This window comes from Ammodytes marinus (genome assembly GCF_949987685.1).
Source record: "Ammodytes marinus genome assembly, chromosome: 7".
In the NCBI taxonomy this organism is placed as follows: Eukaryota; Metazoa; Chordata; class Actinopteri; order Uranoscopiformes; family Ammodytidae; genus Ammodytes; species Ammodytes marinus.
The window spans coordinates 18,003,827-18,027,359 of NC_137211.1; the positions used below are offsets into that span (position 1 = coordinate 18,003,827).

Below are 23,533 nucleotides of genomic sequence, written 5' to 3' on the forward strand. Positions count from 1 at the left end.
CCCATCTAGTGGGGTGTCCTCTACGAGCTTTGTATATTTCTCTTTACCTTCGATAGCTAATGTCTCTTTGGTGAAACTTCTAACCACTCAAATACATAGGGAAACATGATGAGGGGCTGCACCAAGATTACTGTTTGTGAAGGAGTCACACGCCAAAATGGTTGGCAACCACTGGTTTAATCTTTAGAAATGAATCCAGTTGAACCAATATGGTTTTAAATAAGACATCCAATGTATTAGAAACTAATGTAGCTGTGCATCTAAAGTAGTGTGGTAAAAAGTAAATTTGTCCCTGAAAAGCAAAGTATAAGTGAATGAAATACTAGAGCCTAGTACCTCATAATAAAGTAGAAAAGGGCAATCAATTTGTTATTCATGTGAGTGTTATTTTCTAATGGACCTACAGTACACGGGGCCATATATCTGTCCATGATGCTGTAAGGGCAACTTATATTTGTGCGTGAATCAAAATCTGTTGCATACAAAGTATGTGTATCGTATTTGTCATATCAGCGTTTGCGCCAATTCTGTAACAAAGTGAAAGCACACTCATGCAGCTCAAGTGGCTGATTAAGTAATGAGTATAACACAGATGCTGTAGGCTACGTGGGCCTATGTTTCCTTAACTCCACCACCAGATGGAGCCTTTGTATGTCTCCTGGGTTTGTCTTCATTATTTAGCCTATTAAGCAGCAATGTTGTTGGTGGATGGGGTTACTTAGTTGTGTTTGATTTCACACCAGGGAAAGCATTGAGTATTGAGAAGGAACCATATTAGGTTATCTTATACATATGGTGCATGACTTGATAGGCAATGATCCCCATGTTTATCACTCGGCACCTTTACATTGTAGCATAATTACGGGATGGCAGAACTTCTATGCACTATGTTCTCAAGCAGATGGTCAGTGCAGGGTGGCACCATAGATAGTATATAAGTGGCACCCATAGGGCAACACTGTCCATGTTGTGTAGCAGCTTGGCTGACAGCTGGGAAGAGTCTAGACCAAAACAACTCAGCTGGAGTTTCAGGGCCCACAGTGTCATATTGGGAGGTCTTCAGCAGCTTTTGCTATCTCCAGGCCCGGTCACTCTGCTTGATATGAATGGAGAAAACATCTATACCATCTGGAAGCCTTACAATGACATTACCTGGAGAAGGTAAGGTGCACCACTACTAGTTACTATGTAACTTTGGGCGTGTCAGAGATTTGACAATGTTCTAATGTGTATTTTTTCATAACTGAATAAACAGACTTTACTCAGAGGACAATTGGATCCCTGGAACACTTTTTGAAGCCAAAGAACTACGTGAAAAGTCACCGTTTCCCTGTTGCATTAGCAGCAAGGCCCTCTAGTAAATCTAATCTAGTCTTAAATTTAGTTCCAGGTGCCTCAAAATACTTTATTTTTGATTATGGGATTATTCAATACTAAGAATAACATGCCCTGAAACGGCATAGTGCACATTTAATACAAATGTTTAAATACATAGATAAATGCACCATAAAGCTCCCCTCCACTGACAAATTGTGTTATTGTTGACATTATTTACATATCACACACTGCAGAATGATTTATGTGCAGAGTTTGACACTAGAGTGCTATTTTCACATGTATCTGAAGAAGGGGGGGGGGGGGGGGGGGGTTCTCCATGCTCACCTAAACCAGATTTTAAGACGTGTATGCACAAGCTGCGAGTGCACCCACAGTGTGAATGACTTTTCAGTGAAATGGGAGACATTTGTGGCAAGCAGGTTAACGTTTTGCAATGTGGGAGCAGGAATAGATGTAATTTAAACATATAAATGAACTCTTTGTAGGAAATCATATGGGACACAACTATGGGACGTAATAAATGCCTGGGGATCTTTAAGTCCTTATAATAATGTGGAAAAAAAGAAGAGAGCAAGAATAAGGAGTACAATTTATGATAACTTCATAATAAAAGCTTAGTTTGTGTTTAAGTTTATTTCAAACAGTGTTTACAAACGTTGCCAGTTTATACATGTAAAATTAAAAGAAAATGTTGTCCGCCTTTGCCAACAATGACAACAATTGTTTTCCCTCAAAATCGTTTCTCTGTTTACCAACCTATCACACTTTCTTCTTTGTGTCTAGAAATAACTGAGAACCAGCAGATGTCTACAGTGGGATGTATGTGGGAGTGTCATTCCTGCTTAATTGTGAATCCTTGTGCTTTCCTAGAGAAGGCATCTGAAGTACGAAGTGCTGGCGTTTTTTTTGCCACACAAAGTCTCAGAGGCAAAGTTATGAAGATAAGGTGGGACAGGTGATGCTGCCACTAATTTGGCTGATACAGTCCAATAACAAAAGCAAAACATGTAAAGCAATAAAACGGAACAAATAATGGCACAATAGAAGCAGCTATCCCAATTCATTCATGTGTGTATACAATCAGTGTAGTCTACTGTTTTACAGTGCAGTAAAAGTGTGCAATATTAATATTAACCTTAAATGCAATCAGGGAAAAATGTGTCATCTTATTGTACAGTGCTCCCCTTTGTTATTTATTTGTTATTTATTTTTATTCTATTGTATTATATCTTGTTTTAAGATAGAATAGCCTCTGTACAGGGTACTTAGCTGTTACTTATTCTTATTTTCTACTTTTTTAAGATTCTTCTTATTTTCATTTTTTGAATTTTCCTGTTATAATGCTATTTATACATTGTTTGTATTGAAGCTGACTCAGGGAGATTCGCACAAGAATCCCAATGCACTTGTACTTGTACCTATGCAAATGGCAATAAATATATTCTATTCTATTCTATTCTATTCAATTTCCAGGGACAATAACAAACATCAAACCAGAACAAAATGTCAACTTTGGTTAGTAACAAGTGAAAGTCTATTCTGTGTCGGGAATGACAAAGTGTAAAATAAAATGTCACTTTGTCATACAGTATGCATTTCTTATGATTTGATTGATCAAATTTTATTCCCTTCAGTTTATGAGCCATGATATCATTTTCTGCTCACTTTAAAATCACAAGTGGAAGTGTTACAGGAAATCCACAGCCATTTGGTTCAGCAAAGACTTGGATATAAAGTAATAGAGAAAGTTTTAGAATAAAAGATTCAACAATAACTATACTACAACCACTATTTAGTACTGGTGATAATCACTCTCCACACTTCAGCAAACACGACAATGCATTAGAAACTGTGGAATGTAAGTATAAGACATGCGTTTATGGCAGTGATAAATTGTGACTAGTTTGCATGGGTATCAGTAAGTAAACAAAAACAACAACAACCACAAAATTGTGAAGCAAAACCACCACAAGTTTTTTTTAAACTCATCATTATAGTTCGAGAGGGTATACATCTCATTTGAAAAGACATTCACTTAATACAGATAAACACACATGCAGTTGTGGATGATTATGTGAGTGCAAAATAAGTTTTTTTTTTCACTCAAGATTTCAAGTCGAAGTTGGTGTCAGCATTCACGTGCATTCAGGATGTGTCTTTCAGGCCAAAGGCACTGATCACGGACAGGGGCTTTGCTGGAAGACAAAAGAATCATGACTTTGTAAGTGCAGAATGAGTCAGGAAATGCACTTTGTACACCTGTACAATCAAATGCAGTGTTGTGCCGTTCCAAACTATTATCGTCAAAACGGTTATACTGAATTGCATGAGATTGCACAGGTGTGTCTAATGAAGAGAGCCAAACATTCTCTGATTTGAGCATTGAAATCTGCAGCTATTCATTATTACGCCAGCCCAATATGTGGGTTTTCCCGTTGCAGGAGAGACTTGAGGGCCAACTTTGGAGCAGGCCTTTGTGAAAGCAATCCTTGGGGTTCCACTCTGCCCCCTAATTTCAGCACCCTTATTGCATAATTTCTGTTGTTCATGATTACTATGTTTCCCAGATCACTGGTTTAACTCATCTGACAGTTATCCCACATTGGTAAAGTGACACCAGACAGACGCCACGAAATAAAGGCGCAAACAAAGCGGGGAATACAATATCACAAAACTATCACAATACAGACCAGGCTTCATGCATTGGAAGCATTGCAGTGTGAGTGCGGTGCAATGTGTGTTTGTATGTTAATGCTCTGCAGCTGGTTTGTTGGAGTGGTGTGGCCTCCTAACTTCAATGCATGTGTTAAAACCTGTGACATTGAGCATATATGTTTCCTTGAGAAATGGTATACCTCACAACACATGAACATATGAGGACACAGACCAGACAAATATTGCAAAGGAAGCTTTATTGCCAGTGACAGAGGGGAAATATCCAGAAAGAAATTCTTTTCCACAACATATTGTATTCTGATCTTGATTTGAACAGTCCAACACCGGTTTTAAAAGTACACATACTAGCAAGTTACCATCGCCCTTAATAATAACAGTCCTGCAGGTCTGAAGATATAAGTTACACCTCACCACAATGGCCAAATAAACAAGTCCAGTTTTTAATCCTGGTCATTGAACAAAGGCATCACCATGCAGCAATCGAAGACTGTACCTCTGCATGTTCCTCCCTTGGAAAGCAATGCCATGGCATATTTCCTAATTAAACAGAACAACACATCCATTAAGCCTCAGGCATGGCTTTTACAAGGACACACACAGATACACTGGCACTTTATACAACTTGGAAAAAGAATCACATACAGAGCTTGCTTAACACAGTGTATACTACAGTAACAAACAAATTGTTGGAAAAAACGGTACAGATTTCTTTTTACAGTTGATTTGGTTGCTTTTTAGCTGTTTCACCATTTACGGTATTAGATATATGAAATGGCCTCCACAAAAGCCACTGAACAACAACCAAGTGATTGTGACATTTGAGTAGAAACCTAAAAAAAATTCAACGTTAGGATGACTATAGCCTTTTGAATCCCTTTGATGGAAGATCTGATTTAAAAATGAATACATTATTGAGTAAAAAATAAATAAACAAGATTTATATTGCACTTTCCATTAACTCACAGGAAGAGTGTGACAAGGGTTAACGTTTTGAATCTTCAAACGGCAGTAGCACAGGCACGGTAAACCTCAGAGCACTTCTGTTGTTGTCATGGCAACACCACCAAGATAGCCGATATCCAGCGTTATTGAGTGGACTTTCTATCTGGCATTTCATGGCAGGATCATACATTATACACTTCTTCATTATCCGGGCCTTAATGTCTGCTTCCACACAACCCAACACAAAAAGACGACAACGATTTATTTGAATACACCACTGTTTCACTGGTGTGTGGATTGCAACAGGATATTTGAAAACATAATTATTATTTTCCAATTCAATTACACACTGCAGGATGAATAGTCCCCCTCGCTGATATTTACATTGTCGGTTACTGGAGTAAACAGAACGATTACAAGTAAATCATTTAATCTTTGGTCCAAAATTATACAAATATATTTAAGTTGTGTATGCACGATTGCACAACATGATAAAATCTTTCATAAATCTTATACTAATTTTATTCTATTATGTGTCTATCTATTAGTTTCGAACAGTCACTCTCAATAATCTCTTTTATAGTGACTTTGTGACACAGATGACAAAATGTACTTTCAGGAAGGCCACATACTATATGCCCCTATTCTATGTGTATGCAGGAGTGTGTACTTTGTTAATACATGATTGGTAATGTATATATCTATCTTGTAGAACCTATTCAATATGCATTTTTAAGACACATTCACAATGCATGAATCACAGGGAACACAGCTTGGGTAAAACAGCAATGTTACATGATCATCCCACTTGATCAGAAAACTAACTTGCATCGGCCTTTGTATCAATCATGCAAAACAAAAATAAATATCTATTTGTATAAGTATGAAAATAATCACCACTACAGCCATACACACACTCACGTACTGTACACATATTGAGATATACACAAACTCCAAACTGCACGATAGTCCACAGTTTGAACAATATCTTAAAGGTGCACACCAAAAAGAGAAAACCGAAAAAGGATTAGGGGGTCAAATGAAATATTCTTATCCTGGGTCAAACAGGGAGCACAGAGCAGCACTGGACTCAGTGTAGGCACAATCTGCTTTTTACATCATCAACAACAGCCCCAACGAAAAAACCACAGCTACTGAAACATAGGTGACCTATACAAGCACACAAATATACAGGTCAACGAGTAGACAGTACATTTTGACACTGCATAGAGTTAAAAACACAGTCCAGGCCTGCGCTCAGCTGTACCAAGCTCACACCACCAAGAGATCTGATTCTAGCTATCAGCATCCACACACATGCCTGTGTTCAGCCAAGACAAGTCATTGTTAACTTAGACTCTACTCCTGGGTGACTCAGTTGGCCTGGACTGGTTTTGGACCCACTGCAACGCCATTACAGTCCAGAATGTACTGCAGACAACCTTGAGGTGGGCGTCCAGCCTCACTGACAATCTCTCCCTTTTGGCCAGCTCCCTAAAGAAAAGACAACGAAATTACTTACTATATCCAGCAACAACTGTGACGTTTGTTCTTGTAGTGAGACAGGATATTATCACTCTATCAGCAATGATTTTAAACTAACACAAGCTCCCTGAGTCTATTCTCAGGTGCCTTTGCGTTACTATACCTGCAGTGGCTGTATGGTGGTGGGTCTCTGGGGAGCGTTAGCTTCGTTCTCTGCTCTCTGGTTCATTTCCGCCAGCACCATGTCAGCAATGAGCTGCCTGTCCTCGGCTTGGTGCTCCCCTACCAGAGGCATGGAAGATCCCACGACCTGCCCCACGGGGAGGATGGTTACAGCACAGAGTCAACACCACATGAGTAAGGCATTATGTAAACCATGCCTTTTTTTATAAAATATGTCACAACAACTTTGGCTCATATATTGAAAATATTTGACCTGAAGGAACTGGCGGCATTTCCCGCTTTTATTCTATTCATAGACTTCAGTGCATGTCCCAGATATGTCACTTTTAAAGGCTTTCAAACTAGACTCCTACCTCTGTGATGAAATCTCTGCCATCTTTCCCGTGGATGGCTTTGACTGCACAAATATCCAGACCCCCGAAAATCTCAGAGCAGGTGTCCACCCACAGCTTGTACCTAAACAAAACAATCGGTAAATGACTCACAGTCTAAATGATCACCTCCACAGAACATGTTGCTATACATATGACACAGAGATGTTAACACATCCGTTGTTGCCTGTGGAATAAATTTGCCTCTTCTTTTTTTTTTGCTAGAAACATTTGACTTGTTGTATGAGTGTAGGATTGTAATTGAATGGTCACCTTTCAGTCATGGCCACCTGTTCCAGCATAGCCGAGCCAGTGTTGGTCTTCCAGTTACCAGATATAGACGTTCTCCTGAAAAGCGTAAATGCACATCAATTACAGCAATGCCTGTTTTGTTTCTCGTGCACTTATTAGGTTGATGCAACAAACTGTCTTTATGCATACATGTAGGCTTTGTAGTCGGAGCCAATCTTCTGGATTCTGATGTCGTACTTGGAGTCGATGAGAGGCTCCGTGGTGGTGTACGTCTGGGTGAGAGCAACGACACTGGCTATGTCCTGGAACTTACTGTGATTGTCCACCTTCACCTGTACACAAACGCAAACGTGAGACAAAACATTGAAGCATACCCACGATTTAAAAAGGAATTTGGCACTGTATCGACTTTTGCAGGTAACAATATGAAGCAAAGGTGTCCTGATAGTTTGGTTATATGATGAATCCATAGGCCATACATTGAGTAAAACAAATCAATGCATTATTCCATATAACGGTAAAAAGAGAAATCGTTATACCTTTCCAATACCTGAGTGGGCATGTCCAATCTTCACAACAACAGGGAATGATGGCATGCTTACCTAAAATAAGAAAGTAGTATTTGGTTTTATGTTCTGCCTCATACTTCCATTTTAGATTTGCAAACATGACGCAGATGTATTTTAAAAAAACACAAATTCTGAAATGATCTTTGGAAGCAGCAGAATAGTGAAGGGTTCTTACCATCTCCTTATAGTTTGGATAAAAGGTCTGCTCAATCAGAGGGAACTTATCGGCACCCAGCTTCCTGTGTGTGTTGATGAGTTGGGCAAACTGGAAAGACACACAAAAAAGGAAAATATATGAGTCGCAACTTATAAATCATTTCACGGAGCAAATGACTGTTATTTAATAGAAAGAGTGCAAGGCAGAGAGATAATGGATCATTATTATTGTTGCTTTCCCCCCCTGCCGCAATGCTTTACTGCTGCTGAGTGCCTACCGCCCATGGCTTGTCACACAGGTTGTAGATGGACTCAAGCGAGTTGATACACGGTACGCCTCCGTACTGCAGACCAATGACAAGGTTGCGAAAATCTTCGTTCTGGGTCATACTGAAGGCATGTTGACGAATGAGGACAAAGTCTGGCTTGAATGACCTAGAAGAAGAAAAAAAGTTATAGCAGAGATGTTGACAAAAATATGCCCTGAAAATGACTAACTGTGGTAAGTGTTGACAGCAATGTGGATGAATCAGTCAGGCAGCCCTGTAGCTGCGGATACAGAACATTGCTACTGATGAGAACACTCAGAAGTAACTTAAACCACAACACAGTTGTACCAAGAAATGTGTGAGTGTGTGTGTCTGTCTCACCTCATGACCTTGGTACCATTTCGGAGAACTTGCATGTTAACGTTGCAGGTCCCGTTGGCATGAGCTACAACGTTGATCTCGTTGAATTCGGCCTGAGGAGTTTATCATTTGAGAAGCCAATGAGGACAGAGCATTTACACTTCTCTATTATACTTTACATAAGGACTTAAAAAAGTCAAACCTACCTGCTCCACTTTGATGTCATAATCCCCATGTACTTTCTTTCCCCGAAATAATTTTGCCCTGATAAAAACAGAAACCCAAAGAATATATGAGCATGTAATCACATAGAGATTGTAAATTAGGCATTCAATTATAATCACTTTACAACAACAACCTGTAATATGAATAAATGTTAAAAACACATTATTTTGATTGCATGAATAGCACAGAGAAGGCGAATGTTCCCTTTCATCTCTCCCGACTGCTGATTCACAGCCTTTTCAACACTTAAATCCCTTCAATCTGGCAACAAGGATAGCAATGACACATAACAACACATATAAAGGTGGTATATATTTTAAATACAAGCCTTCACAGCCTACCAACAGGTGCAATTAAGCATTTTCTATTGCCGGCAGTATCACCCGATTAGGGGTTAATCAAGGATAAAGCAATGAGGGTACATTCCTAATTCCTATTTTATACACTGAATTTGCAATTTCCGAAAATGGCTGCGCCATTCATGACTTATGATTAAACGCTTTCGATAACACAGACTCTCCGTCTTTTCCTTCTTCAATAAAAATCAAACCTGTTGAAAGGGAACTCCTTCCCTATAGGGCTTTAAGATCCCGATGGAACAGTGTCCATATACTGACACCACACAGAGATGGAAATCTGCAGAAGGAGTTCATACTGTGCTTGATTTCTTTGGGCTTTATCATAAACTGATGTGCAGGAGCTGGGCCTGACAATATAAGCTCTGACCACAAGAACGACTGAGGTGATATATAGTAAATCAATACTAGTTAACCCCTGCAAATAAAGAAAACTTCCCTTCTATCTCCTTAAGTGTCCATGGAGGAGGACAACAGTATGAAACCACCTTTATCGAAATAGGGTTTATGGAATGTCAATGTTTTAGTGTGGCTGTGTTGATATATAATAACGATATGTTGTCGATTTTTTACTTCCTATTCCTCTTTGTATGGCCCTGCTGTCATGTAACCCTGCCTATTTATTGAGGAAGCTAAGCTGAATAATTCATTCCCAATCTAATTAGAGCATGGGGATCTATTTGCTGAGGAAAACAAGCATTACAATATGAATCACTGCTCCTATGTCTGGGGAAATGAAAAGCCTACTCTGCACTGTGATGGATGCTGCTGGTTGCCAGAGTAAAGTGTAGACTGAGACAGTCTTTTCCCAAAACACAAACCGTTAGAAGCGAACACAGAGACAAAGCATTGGAAAAGACAAGCCTTTGATTTCATGTTGCTATTCACATTTTATGGCAATGGCTGTGTCGTGGGATCATATGCATAATGTTTTCAATCTATGCTTGATCCCTCCGCAGAGCCCAGCAAGGCTGAGCAGCATACTGAGCAGAGAGAGCCACACGCTCAAAGAGTTTAACAACATCTTTCGGCACGACGCATTCATACACATTGGTATTTGACGCCCATCTCACAGCAAAGCAGCTCCTATGGTTGAAATCTGGGCCCTTTATGTGTATAGTTGACCTGTTCTCCTTGTGTAAGCTTTCCATCCCTGCTTCAATACAGCTGCGATTGTCCTTGACTAACCATACCGGCCTTAAAAAAAACTGAGTTAGTCACTGGGCACTGTGCCACTTGCCTTGTGCTGCTCACTAAAACAGAGCAAAGTAGATGTTTACTTGGAAAAAATCAATACGGAGACTCTAAATAATTAGAGAAAGACAATACGATGAACAATTAAGGGACTTCACTTATATCTGCTGGATTCAAAGTCAAATTACATATTGCTGTCAAATAATTTTTCAGTCACATGATTCAGCGCTCGTTAAGCGGGAGCCCTTGCTGAATTTTAATGCATCACTGCTTGGCTCTGTTTAACATTCACTGTCGCACGTGGCTAATGTTGGAATAAGGTTTTAGCTCATGGTACAAGATATTCCTGGTTGTAGCTAGATTGGCCACTTTTGAATTTTGATATATAATATTTGAACATTAAGTGAACAACTGCCTCTCTCTTTTTCAAATCCAGGGACGTTATAGAGAGAATAAGGAAGCAGCGTAAATTGGCCATTAGTCTGATATGTAAGACAGTGGAGCATCTGCTCCTCCTCTCCTGTCATAGGAGTAATTTATAGCACAGCATACCTGCAACTAAAAGACCCTTGGTGGATGACTAAAAACACGGAACAGAAGGGAGCTTCAATGTGCTCGGATCCTGGCAGTCTCGGAGATTTTACTGGCAAATGTTTTATCCTACCCAGTGCATCACACAACCTACGCTCTTATTATCCGTACTAACGTCTTCTGTTTTCTTTATATGGCTGATTCTAAAATTGCTGGACATTTTGCATTAGAATTTAAAATGTTTCATCTTTGTTTTGACTAAGTTAGTCAGATGAAATAGATTTGTTGAAGTGGGTAGAGAAAACTGCTGTCTTGAAACAGCCCGTCGTAACATGAGTTTACAGCCCAGACTCAAGTTATGTCATCAGTATATTCTCACGCTTCGCAAAAACCCTCATGGAAATAAATACATATTTAACTTTCTCACAGAATATCTTGCTGACGGCTATAGTTTTACACCTTTAATCTGTCTTCTGTGAGGGCTCAGATACAAGGCGTGTAGTGTTACTTTTTCAAAATATTTTCCCTCCGACTCATTCTCAATGCCATATTTGTTTCTTTATGTTATAGTTAATAGTCCAAACAGTACCATTAAAAATAGTACTAGACTAGAGGCACACCTGCAAGCTAGACCGCAGTGAAAATTAAAGAAGCAAGACACTACACTGAGTGCTACTATGACTTACAGCCATTGTATGAAAGACCTTAGAACCAAGTAAACAAGGATGAAAACATTTCCACTCTGTGTAATTGAGCAGCCATGAAAAATTGATGCAGCAATCGGACAGAGGAAACCTTTTGAATTAAGTATTTCAGCCGATCCCGAATGGATGTTAAGTAAGAAACCATTAACAGCCATACTAGTCTGCAGAGTTCATGAGCACAATGTATTAACACCGTATTAAATAAACTGCAACAGAAACAATATTAAAAAAGGATAACACCTCACTCTTTAAAATCTTAAATATTATATTTAAAATACATAAAAATCATCTCTTTTAAAATAGTAAACCAGTGAACAGTGAAGTAGAAAAAACTGATCTTACTCCCATCCCAGCCCACTAAATATTCTCAGTTAGAATGACCTTTTATTGATAAAAAGGGTTTCAGTTAAATGTATTATAGTGTGAGCGTGTTGGCACATCATAATGAAATCCTTATTCCTAAACAAGCAGCTTCCTTTCCCCTCACAAAAGAGGTGGAACAGGTAAATGCAAAAGGCTGGCATCCATCCCGCTGACTAGGCCCTGATCTTATTAACATTGATCAAGGTTTCCATTTTCCTGGCACACATACAACAAGACAAAAGGCACTGCAAGGCCACCTGAATTAAGTAAGCTGATATCCTAACCTTTTGTGTGAATTGTTGTTTGTTGAGGACAGATTTCCCCAACGATTCAATTAAATTCAGCGTAATAAGTTTTCTCAATCAGTGTAAAATGAAATCCTGACACATTTGTCATCTTGTAATGGACAATAGAGACAAAACGTTAACATGTGACATAGAATGGATACGTGACAAGAAGGATCCCAAATGTGTGGGCTCCTACCATCTGTGCAATGCACATAATTGTCTGAAAAATAATGAAATAAGAAATTGGGCGATTTGATTTTATTCTGATTGTATTGTGATCCAGTCATCTCATAGCTGAGTTTCAGTTTTCTGATTTCCATCCAGGTTGAAACTGATAATGTCCATACATATTATACTATAGGAAGCAAGATCAATCACAATGATGAACTGTGCAAACGTGTGTGGTATCCACTGTTTCCAGCTGCACAGCTCTAGGGCACAAGCTGCTGTGGAAAACATGGCAGCTGTGTAAACAAGTGGTTATCCTTTGATGATAGAATTGACATTATTTACTTTTTAATAAGATATAAATAATAATACTAAAGATAAAATGCAAAATAAATATCTGCTCAATCCTAGTGCATATCTACTTAACACTCTTTAATTCCGTACAGTGTTTTGACAAAGATGCTTGTTTTAAGCTACCTCTAAAGACGATCTCCTGTCAGTGTAATTGCTTAAATGTCTTAACCTAACATTATTGACACGATGGTCCTCGTTCCAAGCAGCTGAGAAGATGCCTTTAATTATCTATCGTCTACTGCATGACGGCCTTATTGAACCCTTTGCACCATGTGCTGCAGTCACCTATAAATTAAACGTTCCCTATGATATAGCGCAGAGCATGTCATGTGATCTGCCATGAGTGAGCAGGGGGAAACCCCATTGATGGAGGGAAATCACTGCAGTGTTCACACTACTTGCAGGGGACCTGTGGAACATCTATCTTAAGGATGGTAAAATACCACATTAGAGGCCAATACTATGAATGATTTGAGTTAATTAAGCCATTTAAAAAGAAATACAGGCAGTATATACCAATATGTATAACACACACAATACTTAAGAGAAAAATCTACAACCAAGACAGAATAGAGGACAATAAAAATCCCCTATATTTGGGTATACTGTCATAACTGATGAGAGTAAATGAACTGTATTTGCCTCTGTATTGGCTGCCTCTATGTTTTCTCATTAAACCTTGATGTTGTACCATCAACCCACAGCAGTAAGCAAAGCCCATTCACATCTGCAGGGTGCTTAGTACAGATGTTGTTTCAGTGGTTCTTTAACCTTTTCCTATAACTACTTCATTCAAAGGAATCAAAATGAGTAGAAAAAAAAACATTACGGGTGAGCAAACAAGCAATACATAAATGTGTGAGTAAAGGATGAGAGCATCAAACAGTCTCACCAATCCTGCTGGGGTTCGTCGATGACCAGGAGAATCTTGAACTTCTTGGGCGTCGTGACTTGGGTCTGCTCCACTAGCCCTGCTGAGGCTGCAGTCTGCTTCACAACGTTGGTGATGGAGCTGAAGAAACCCGCTCCGCTGGACTGAGACGGCTGGGGTTTCCTCTCCGGTGCAGGGGAGGTGGCCGGAGGTGTCGGCCCGCTTGTGGTGGGAGACTTGGCAGGGGTGGTGGTGGTAGCAGCAAGTGGAGCAGCAGGCTCAGCTTGGTCAGGCCTCTGGAGGTCTGTCATGTAGCCATTGGGCAGGTTGGAGATGAACGTGCTGTCCGAAAGACGCCGGCGCAAATAATTCATGGCTACAGCTTAAAAGAGAGAAGAAGAAGAAGAAGAAGAGTCAACAAGCACTGGGTGTGTGGGGAAAAATGATCCTGCAGAGGAAGTCCCTGTGTCTCTCAATGCAAAACTCCCAGCGAAATGCATTCACTACCCAGTTCAGCAGAGCATCCTTCCGAGCTCCCCCTCAATGCCAGTGACGACACACTCTCCCTCGACCAATCGCCTCAGCCCCTGCTCTCCTCAACCGTTTGCGAGTGATGCTCTAACCGTGTCTCTCCTTCCACATCTCGTCCTTCCCTAGTACCCCTCCCCCATTTTCTACATGCCTAACAGGCGTCATGCTTTTTTTTGAACCACAGCGTTTATAAGAGAGGGGTTTCCAGTGTAAGTACGAGAGGGTACACAGAGCACTACATCATGATCGTCTTGCTCCTCTCTCCCTCTATTCAGCGTGTTTTCTCTGCCTTCTGGCCATGCTGTGTGTGTGTGCAAAATGCAGCAAGGATATCTAAAATGGCTGTTTAAGGACTAGTGGGCAATGTTGAATGAGGGAAGGCGTCAGCAGCAGTCCCTAGGGATAAAGATGGATGCAGTAAACCCTCTCTTTTAATTGATAAATCCCTTTTTTATATAGCTACTTATTTTCCTTAATTGGACACATTTTATCATTATGTTCAATAATATTTGCAAATATACATTCACTACTGCACACATAAAATCTAAATGCTAAAACACAAATTACAATAAATGTTGTACTCAAGAAATATATATAGGCCTATATATACAGTTTATACTGTATACAGCCAGGTATATTCTAAATGAAACAGTGGCCAATGGTACTCCTTATCAGGGTGTTTTAACATGTTTTCATTGGTCCATATACAAGGAATACAGAGGGAAATAAAGCTGTGTGATGTCACCAGTGCAGACCACCATGTCTCCAACACGGGTAACAGATGGGTATTTTGAAAATTAGTCCAGAAAACAAATCAGTAAATCAATACTTTGGTATTCTCAGAGGTCACCATATATCTGGTAAAGGGGCAGCACAGTTTTTATTGACTACTCAATAAACTAAGGATATGTACATTTTATAACTAAAGGGATAAAATCATAATTTCTCAATGTTAGCATTTTTATAGCAAACAACTATTAAGATTTTTTTTAAAGATATTCAGGCAGACACTGAAAGGCCACTCTCAGCACTGCGCAGGCCAGGGATATTGTGTGATTACATCAAATGTTGTTAGAATAGCATCAGGCTGCTTGTAAAAAAAGCGTAGTATAAACTGCACAACTTTATACAAAAGAACACATTTTACATGAAATATATACTTTGGATTAATGGTTGAACTGTTGGAATACAAAATTGCTATCAAATATATGATTGAATCATTTATTTGAATTAATTTAAATATGGAGCACCTGTTTATTTTTTTTACTCTTACCTATGTCTCAAAACTATTAAATTTGCTTCCTGTTAAATGATTGGGAGTTTTTAAAATTGAATCAAATTAGTTAGTTGAATATAGCATCTAATGACAGAGCGTTTTGTATGTTGTATTGTAAAGCAATCTGGATAGAAAAAATAGAAAAGCAGCACTAACACTGAGTCTTGTGCATGGACACTAGGGTGACATCAGCTGGTATAGGTGGCGTATTGCAGGCTATTGGTCTCTGTGCTGCAGTCATTATCAGCTTATTGAATGATGCAGTGTGACAGTTCACTTTGTTTGAAATCGTTTCAAATCCTTGGGAGTCTGGGTATGGAAAAAAAGAGTGATTCTGCCCTAAGTTTGCCAACCACAGGCAGTGTTGGGAAAGTTCTTTTTCTACGTGAACTAGTTCAAAGTTCAGTTCACACACTATAAAATGAACTAGTTCAGTTCATAGTTCATAATTAAAAATTCTGAACTAAGTTCACTGTTCAAAAATGAACTAGTTCATAGTTCTTTTTTTTTCAATATGTTGCTGCAGGCTATTATTTTCTAAATAATAGCCACTACCATATAGAACCAAAGACAGAAATTATTTCAATAACATTCAGTCCACACTAGAAGACAGCTGCAGCTTTTACCCCTACAGTATATTCTCAAAAACATGAGGAAAAAGTTGCTGTTTGAATGGTCTTTTTAATGAAGAAATATTCAAACAAAAACGGTTGAAAATGTGTTTCCATTTTTATAATTTTCCAAACCTTGAAACAATTCACATGAAATTTCATTCAAAGAAAGCAATACTAGAAAAATATACCAGGCAGGTTCTAGCCTACAATTTAAAATAGTAAAACCCTCAAGGAGACCATTTTAAACTGCAGTGTACTGTTAACAACAAAGTCAAGAAGATGTGTTGACATAACTATTAACACAAACACAATCTGAGGTAGGTAATAATCATACGAAGAAGAGGTAGAGCCTGAGGCTAGGTCCATGGTTTGAGTAAGTGCTGCTGCATTAATTTATTTATTTATTTTGCCGCGGTGTTTCGCATTTTGATGACGCAGCTGCGGCGCGACACTGTGGTGGCAGGTGTTGCCAGATTGGGTGTTTTTCCGCTACATATAGGCTATTTAAGGCCTGTTTACGCTGTCTTTTAGCAATGTTTTCTATGGAACTCGATGAACGGTTGAACGACTGTAAGAGCGCCGTTCACAAACGCCAGAATGAACGCGTTCGCAATAATGTTCATCAGGCAGAATTTCAGAAATACATACTTTCAGTTCACGTTCACCCCAAATATGAACGAGTTCATGACGTTCATATAACACTGACCACAGGGATTGTTGTAGATTATCCTGTCTAACTCTACGCAATAGACATTGCATAGCATCAGCATGCCAACAAATTATGAACCCAATTACTGAAATCCTAGTAGCTGCTTTATCTAATGTAGGCTTACTTAGAAAAAAAACAAAAACAAAAAAAACTAACAAACGAAAACTAACAAATAAAAACAGTAACAGCAACAACAGAAACACATGCATTGTCTGGCAGGAGGTGGTGTTAACTTTTTTTCATGGTAGCATTAAATCAATATTAAGTTAATTAAATTAGCATTAGGCTACATCAATAATTTGCTTAAGTAGTGTTCTGCTTCTGTAAATTGAACTGAGTGTTGTTGATAGGCATACCTCCATATTTCGATACAGAATACAGATAAAAGGCTTACCTTTCCACCTTGGCCAGATGCTGTAACCCTGTTCGCCTGGTCTCCGCTGGGGCCGCGCACCACTCTTTTGTTTACAGGCTGCTGCTGTGGGAAAGTGCGTGAACGCAGGGCAGAGGCAAGCTGTGCTCGCCGTGGTGATGTTGTGGCTGTAAAGCAAATTTTGTCGATGAGTGAGTAGGATTAAACGTTGACGTTACGCTACTATGAAGTTTTGTTGGTAGGCATAAACTCACTAAACGTAACCGGACGGTTAATTGTGACGGACTAGTTATGTGTATTCGGTTTTGCTCTTTAAATCGGTAACTTGTGAAGTAGCTAACTACAAAGTTGAGGACTAGCTATTAATGGATACAGTTAGCTTGTGTCATTTACAACGTAGATAACGTTGACTAGCTAGTGTGCTAGTTCCCTCAACTAAAATCTTATCGAGCTTCTGTTAAAGCATGTGAACTTGTGTGTTACAATAACTATTTAAACAAGCTATAGCTAGCCTATCTTTGTAGCTTTTAGCTGAGTTTGTAGCAAAGGGCGCTGCTGCTAACCTATATGCTAATTAGCCAGCTAACTACTAACTCCAGGAAAGCGCTAGCTATTTCAATTTAATTGCTTCAAATGAGTGGCAAGTTTTAATACTCGTTACCTATCTGTTTTGCCAACTATTTCTGTCTTTTTTTTTAGGATATTTATACTTTTTTTGTTGCCTTCGCTGGTGTATCTTGCTAACATCGATGTTGGCAACTAGTCCGTTCGTGTAAATGCTATTCACTAGAATGGACCTGTTGAACGCTCAGTTCCTGGACAAAATGAACAATAACATTGGGAGACTGCACTACGAAGGTAAGTAAATCTGTTATGTGTTTATACTTTGTATTTAACTTGAACAAACACGTTGCGGGTTTTCTTATTATAAACATAAATCAAATGTTTTGGTTTGCGACTTTACTAGAGCCAAGCAAAACTCTTTAGAACCCCCAAGAAATCTCAGAAATAAAGTTAACACTGATTTTGACAGCGAATGTCCTTAGAGGAAAGTGTATATGGTTGTGTTTTGTAGACACCATTTCCTCAGTTAAAGTGACTTTTCGATTAAAGTTACCTTCAGAAATCAATTCAATTCTGAAGACCGAACAATGTCCTCATCTTTTCGTATTTGGAATTTCAGCAAAAATTATCAGGCCAAGGCTATCAAACTAAGTTAAATGCACTCAATTGAACTGCTTTAGTGCTTTCTACTTAATTCTTACATTGATTTCTTGAAAAAATCTTAAAAGGCCTTGAGTTCATTCATCTAAAAAAATAAGGCCTTCATTTGTATTAAAATGTATTAAATCAATCTTTAAAAATTCTTAAAATGTCTTATACACGAGAATGATTTTATCCATTTTTCAATGTTTCAATTTAATGGCAGCAACTATTTTTTTTTCTTTCGAAATGCTTCTTGCATTGACATCAACACATTGTTATAGTAATGTATGTGCAAGATGGAATTAAATACTTTGACAGATTTAATTAGATTATTTTTACTGCCAATTTCTTTCCTACAGATGAGTCCAGGTCGCCCTCCCTGCCCACTGCGATGTCCAACATGACAGTGCCTTCTCCTCACTGCCCAAGCAAACGGAAGTATGGCGAAGAACAAATGGACGACAGAATCAACTGTGATGATGACCACATGACTAAAATGAGCAGATTGTTTGCCACTCAGCTGTAAGTTCCTATTTTCAAAATTAAAGCATACATCAGTATCCACTTTTAATCTGCACAACAAAATCTACAAGCGGGAAATCATGCATATAATCTCTGAAATAATTTGAAAATATATCAAAACCGAAGCTAGGCTGCTTACTTACCATGACAGCTGATGTAGGAATTGTCTCTGAAAAGGTTAAGTTGTGGCTTGTATATGTTTGATATGTACATTATTTTTCAAGGGCCCGTCCCTCTGCTGGAGACAACCGTAATGAGCACTGGAGCCTCAGTCAATCTCCTGTGGAGCACATTACTTCCTCCTCCAACGGTCTCCATGGGAACCACCTGTATAGTTCCCTCTCTGGCTATGCTGTAGACCAGCCTCTGGCTCTGACCAAAAGTAGCCACGACATTGGAGTTGGTGGTAGAGAGAGATCTGTCTTGAGTGGTACTGCAGAGCGGCAGCAGGTATGTCAACTAGTAACACTTTGTGTCTAGAGCAATATAGCACTACACTTTATGTGTGTTGATAAAATATGAGATTCAATAAATAGATACATGATCTTTGTTTAGAATCATAAAGTAAAGACAAATGTATACTTTTTGTGTTTTCATGGCCACAAGAGTGCTATAACTTCCTTAAAAGGAGCAGTCTGTAAAAATGTAGCGTAATAGAAAATACTGTAGTGTTCTTACACAAAAAGACAACCAATTGTGCAGATGCTGAAAGATAGCCTCCACACAAAAAGGTGTTACTGTTTCCCTTGGAGTTTCTTTCCTTTTTGTTTAACTCCTACTATAAAAAAAGAAGATTTGTCTTCACATTCCTATACTTCTCTTCTCTGTTCCTTATATATGTTGGAGATATTAATATCTATATTTGCATATTCATCGATTCTACATTTTTCAGTTAAAGTGGAACAATAAATTTACCTTTTTTGAGACTTTTACACAATTTATTATTGAAATTCTGGAACAATGTGTAAAAATGTGTTGTATTTGTGTCAAATCTCTGGAGGACAAAGATTAAGGCTGTACCAATCTCTTCATAGTTGATTGTTTGTATTTTTTCCACCTATAGAATCGGCCCTCTGTTATTATCTGTGCCCCTGCGAGCAGCCGCAATTGTAACCTTTCACACTGCCACATGAATGGTTGCTCACCCAGCCCACCTATTGATCAGAGGAAGACCAATGGTGAGCCTTTTAATGTTTTCAAAGTGCCAACATATTCCTAAAAGTAAATTTAAAAATGTGTGACAATATCAGGCTATAGGTTCTGTTAGTTTATTGCATCTGTTGTGTTTGTGTGACAAAAGTGTAATGTAATGCTTCTCAATGTTTTTGTACAATACATGATATTTATACTTTTTTGTATACTTTTCTCGAATCAGTTACAGACAGGACACTTCAATTAGGTTTTTGATTTGATTTATTAGGATCCCCATTTGCAACACCCCAGTGAGAGCTAGGTTGGGTGAATTGACTAAAATGTTAATCAGTTACTGGTCGAGGTCTCAACATGCCCAAATTGGATGTATTCTCTCAGCTGGAGGTGTTAATACTCCCAAAGATCAAACACCAAGAAATAATTGTATTATGGCACCAACAATATACCTCCAGTGTCACACTTGAATATACGTGATTTTTTACCTTTGTCTGGAAGACGAAGTCTGTTCTTTTACTTATAAGTTGATATGAATCAGTTCATTTCTGATATTATCTGGCTGTATTCGGGTGAAACTAAGGTAGCATTTTTTCCTTTTTCCCTCATTGTTTGAAATTGATCATTCTCCGGTTGAGAACAGTGTAATTTGCACTCTAGCCCCACTAATATGTAACTATATTATATTTTAATGTTTTTATTCATTACATGCGTGGTAATAACCATTTTTTGGTTTTCTTCCTCTGCATTTAATGTTATTTTAGCTAACACAGTGAGCGATCCTGTGATTGAGGAGCACTTCCGCCGCAGCCTTGGAAAAAACTACAAAGAAGCAGAGGATGTTTCCAACTCGGTGTCCATCACTGGTTCAGTGGACGACCACTTTGCCAAGGCGCTGGGAGACGCCTGGCTCCAAATCAAGGCAAAAGGTGGGGGTCGTCAAACCCCAGAGGAAGATCCATGAATGAAAGGGCAGTAAACATTACAATCACTTCCTTAGTGTTTGCATTTGAGAGTGGATATTGTCCACTGTCATTCTTGCCAAGCATCAAACTTCCCTTAGCCAAGAACAATGTTAAGACATATGGTGCTCACACAGGCTGTTCCCTTGTGGACCTCATGGTCAACCATTTATTACAACACTCGGCTCAGAGTTATACTCTAAAATAAAATTCAAATAAAAGTCTGTATTTAAAAATAAAAAAAGTAAATATTGCATAGTTGGGTTAACAATGTTAGTTTTGAAAACTGTACAATTATAGATTTTATTTTGCATTGGTAATGGGATTCACAAAGTGGTTGGCATGGGCTCATGTCCTGCTTATCTGCCTTTAACTTGCCTGGATAGCCAAAGAAATGATCTGCCTTTCCCATCAATATATAAGCCATAGATTTGGTCTTTATTATTTTCATCCTAAAATCACACTGCTTTTGATCTTAAATACTTGAAAAGGACTGCCAGGTCTCTTCTGCGATATAATGTTTCTGAATGTTAAGGTAGCAGTTTACCTATTACAGTTGAAACAAAAAAGTGTCTTGTGTTTTGAATATTGTGACAATTGTCTTGCGTTTTGATAAATGTGACAATTATGCAATTAAGGCTCTGGTCCCCTCCCCATCTATCTGAAGACACTACACTAGTCTTCTTTCTGATCCTGAACTGGACTTGTCCACTGTTAACTACATACTTTTAGTGTCCTGTCTATATGCTCACTGTGGCTGATTACTTAGTAGACTAATATCAATCATAGTAGTTGTGTCTAACTAGAAAGCATGTTTCAAATAGCTGGTTTCTATTACAAACCTTCTTCTATACTATATATTTACTCAGAATTTATTTTTTATCTGTAACATTTTAGAAATACTCACTGCTGGTACAGTTGTACTCAATATATTTTTTTGTATCTGGTTTTCATTACTATATATAGGTGTATATCTTAACATCCATCTACAAATCACAGCCTCTGGCAAGGTTGTCTGAATGCAGTTTAAAAGGCTATATCGCTTTGTTATTCTGTGGAGCTGGATGTTACAGCTTTATACACGACTGAATACAGATAAATCGGACCTTCTGTAGCAAAGTCTATAAGCAGTGGCTTTATTTATTCTGAACACGTCAATAGATTCATATTGAGTTTTGGCAAAACACAGTGAAAACAGAATTTGTTTCTTTCCAATGAGAACAACAGAGGATGCCTCCAGTACATCATTGACAAAGCAGTGGATTTTGCACATGCAATATGGATGTTCCTAATTCACTAGTAGGCATCAACATTCCCATGACTGTCATTTATCAGTCAATTCAGTGTGTTTAGCAAGTACAGCTTAGTTTTTTTTAAGCAAGGTAATGCCATGGTATGAGCTGCAAAATGATTAATTGTGATGTGGAGGAAAGGTATTCAGGAGTTACAAATGTTTTTTCGTTTCTTTTTGCAGATTTGTTAAAATTAATTTTTCACCCTCATGAAATTCTCTACTTAAAATAGCGTGACGGATTTTGTCAACACTGAAGTATTGTAAATTCAGATTTGTTTGTCAATTAACTGTCTGTGAAAACATACATTTGTATTAATATTCGTTAGTTTTCAAATTGTTACATACACTATTCTGTCTTTATATTTTATTTTACTCTTATAAGACTATCATTGTGCCGCGCGGAATGATCATAGGTATTTTGTTTCTATTTGGAGTAGTGTACCCATATGTAGCATGGATGTTCATTATCTTCTAACCATGCTTTTTTTATTCTATTCTTTCTAAAAGCTTATTATTTTCACACAATTGTCAGATGGATGAATAAGTGCAGGAACACAACAGTCTTTTGATCAAAGACTCTCTTGTTGCAGCGTCAGAAAAAGTTCTGTACTAAAAGTTTAAAGAGTTTTAGCTTTCTGTGTGTACCATAGTGGAATTTAGGGATTCTCATGGAATCTGCTTGTTTGACACAAGTAGGTTTTTCAGTTTGGGGTTTAAGTCCATCATTTTATTTCTATATTTAGACTACCTGTATTTTAAAGATTGTTTGCAGTAAGGACCGGCTCCAGGTTTCATCCACATAGAAAAAAAACACTTGTTCACTTTTTTCCTTATTTCTCTGGAAGAAAATGCCACTCTTTTGTACTTAATTTCTTCCAAATAAAAAAAATAAACTTTTTCATATTGCTTGTCATCCATTTATTTATTTTATTAATTTTTACCCACATCACAAGCCTTTTTCCAGTTTGAAAATGAAGGCTTGTGACCTGCATTTTAAGTGAAGATTATATAGAAAGTCATGGTTGGTTAAGTGGAGTAGCATAGCTCAACGTATTTTGTTTCATTGTTCATTCCGATATAGGCTAATTTGTTTGATTGCTGGTGATAAAATGTGAAGGGTTAGGGTTCCCTCTTCAAGAACCTTTGGGCAAAACAGGTCATTTCTGAATTGTGAAGGGTAGGCTGTTCAAATAATTAGTACTGCTGTATTGGTAACTCTACATAGACGTCTTTGTTGCAGCTTTGA

General features: G+C 38.3%; 2 protein-coding genes across 4 annotated transcripts; one reads left to right on the forward strand and one right to left on the reverse strand.

The window, feature by feature from the left end:
* Window positions 1-6,330: 6,330 nt before the first annotated feature.
* Window positions 6,331-14,028, reverse strand: syn2a (synapsin IIa; the record flags this gene model as incomplete). Of its 2 annotated transcripts, none has more annotated exons than XM_080030888.1 (11): window positions 6,331-6,450; window positions 6,611-6,751; window positions 6,978-7,080; window positions 7,269-7,343; window positions 7,437-7,579; window positions 7,787-7,849; window positions 7,992-8,081; window positions 8,251-8,407; window positions 8,623-8,714; window positions 8,808-8,865; window positions 13,676-14,028. In XM_080030888.1, the coding sequence occupies 11 exons, from the start codon at window positions 14,026-14,028 to the stop codon at window positions 6,331-6,333; spliced, it is 1,395 nt and encodes a 464-aa protein (XP_079887014.1). The 2 variants fall into 2 exon arrangements, with proteins under 2 accessions (XP_079887014.1, XP_079887013.1); XM_080030887.1 differs by having other exon boundaries at window positions 6,605-6,751.
* A 3,238-nt stretch (window positions 14,029-17,266) lies between these two features.
* LOC307253051 (transcription cofactor vestigial-like protein 4) lies at window positions 17,267-23,185 on the forward strand. 2 transcript variants are annotated; one of them, XM_080030892.1, is made up of 6 exons: window positions 17,267-17,348; window positions 17,857-18,015; window positions 18,723-18,885; window positions 19,110-19,335; window positions 19,949-20,063; window positions 20,796-23,185. In XM_080030892.1, exons 2-6 carry the CDS (start codon window positions 17,934-17,936, stop codon window positions 20,993-20,995), a joined length of 786 nt encoding a protein of 261 aa, XP_079887018.1. In that variant the 5' UTR covers window positions 17,267-17,348; window positions 17,857-17,933; the 3' UTR covers window positions 20,996-23,185. The 2 variants fall into 2 exon arrangements, with proteins under 2 accessions (XP_079887018.1, XP_079887017.1); XM_080030891.1 differs by having other exon boundaries at window positions 17,297-17,395.
* Window positions 23,186-23,533: the final 348 nt, after the last annotated feature.

Excerpts from the sequence above, each read along its gene's own strand:
- LOC307253051 (XM_080030892.1), top strand. The coding sequence starts at position 17,934 with ATGCTATTCACTAGAATGGACCTGTTGAACGCTCAGTTCCTGGACAAA. Across the intron at positions 18,886-19,109 it reads AGATTGTTTGCCACTCAGCT|GGCCCGTCCCTCTGCTGGAG; the intron begins GTAAGTTCCTAT and ends TTATTTTTCAAG. Across the intron at positions 19,336-19,948 it reads GTACTGCAGAGCGGCAGCAG|AATCGGCCCTCTGTTATTAT; the intron begins GTATGTCAACTA and ends TTCCACCTATAG.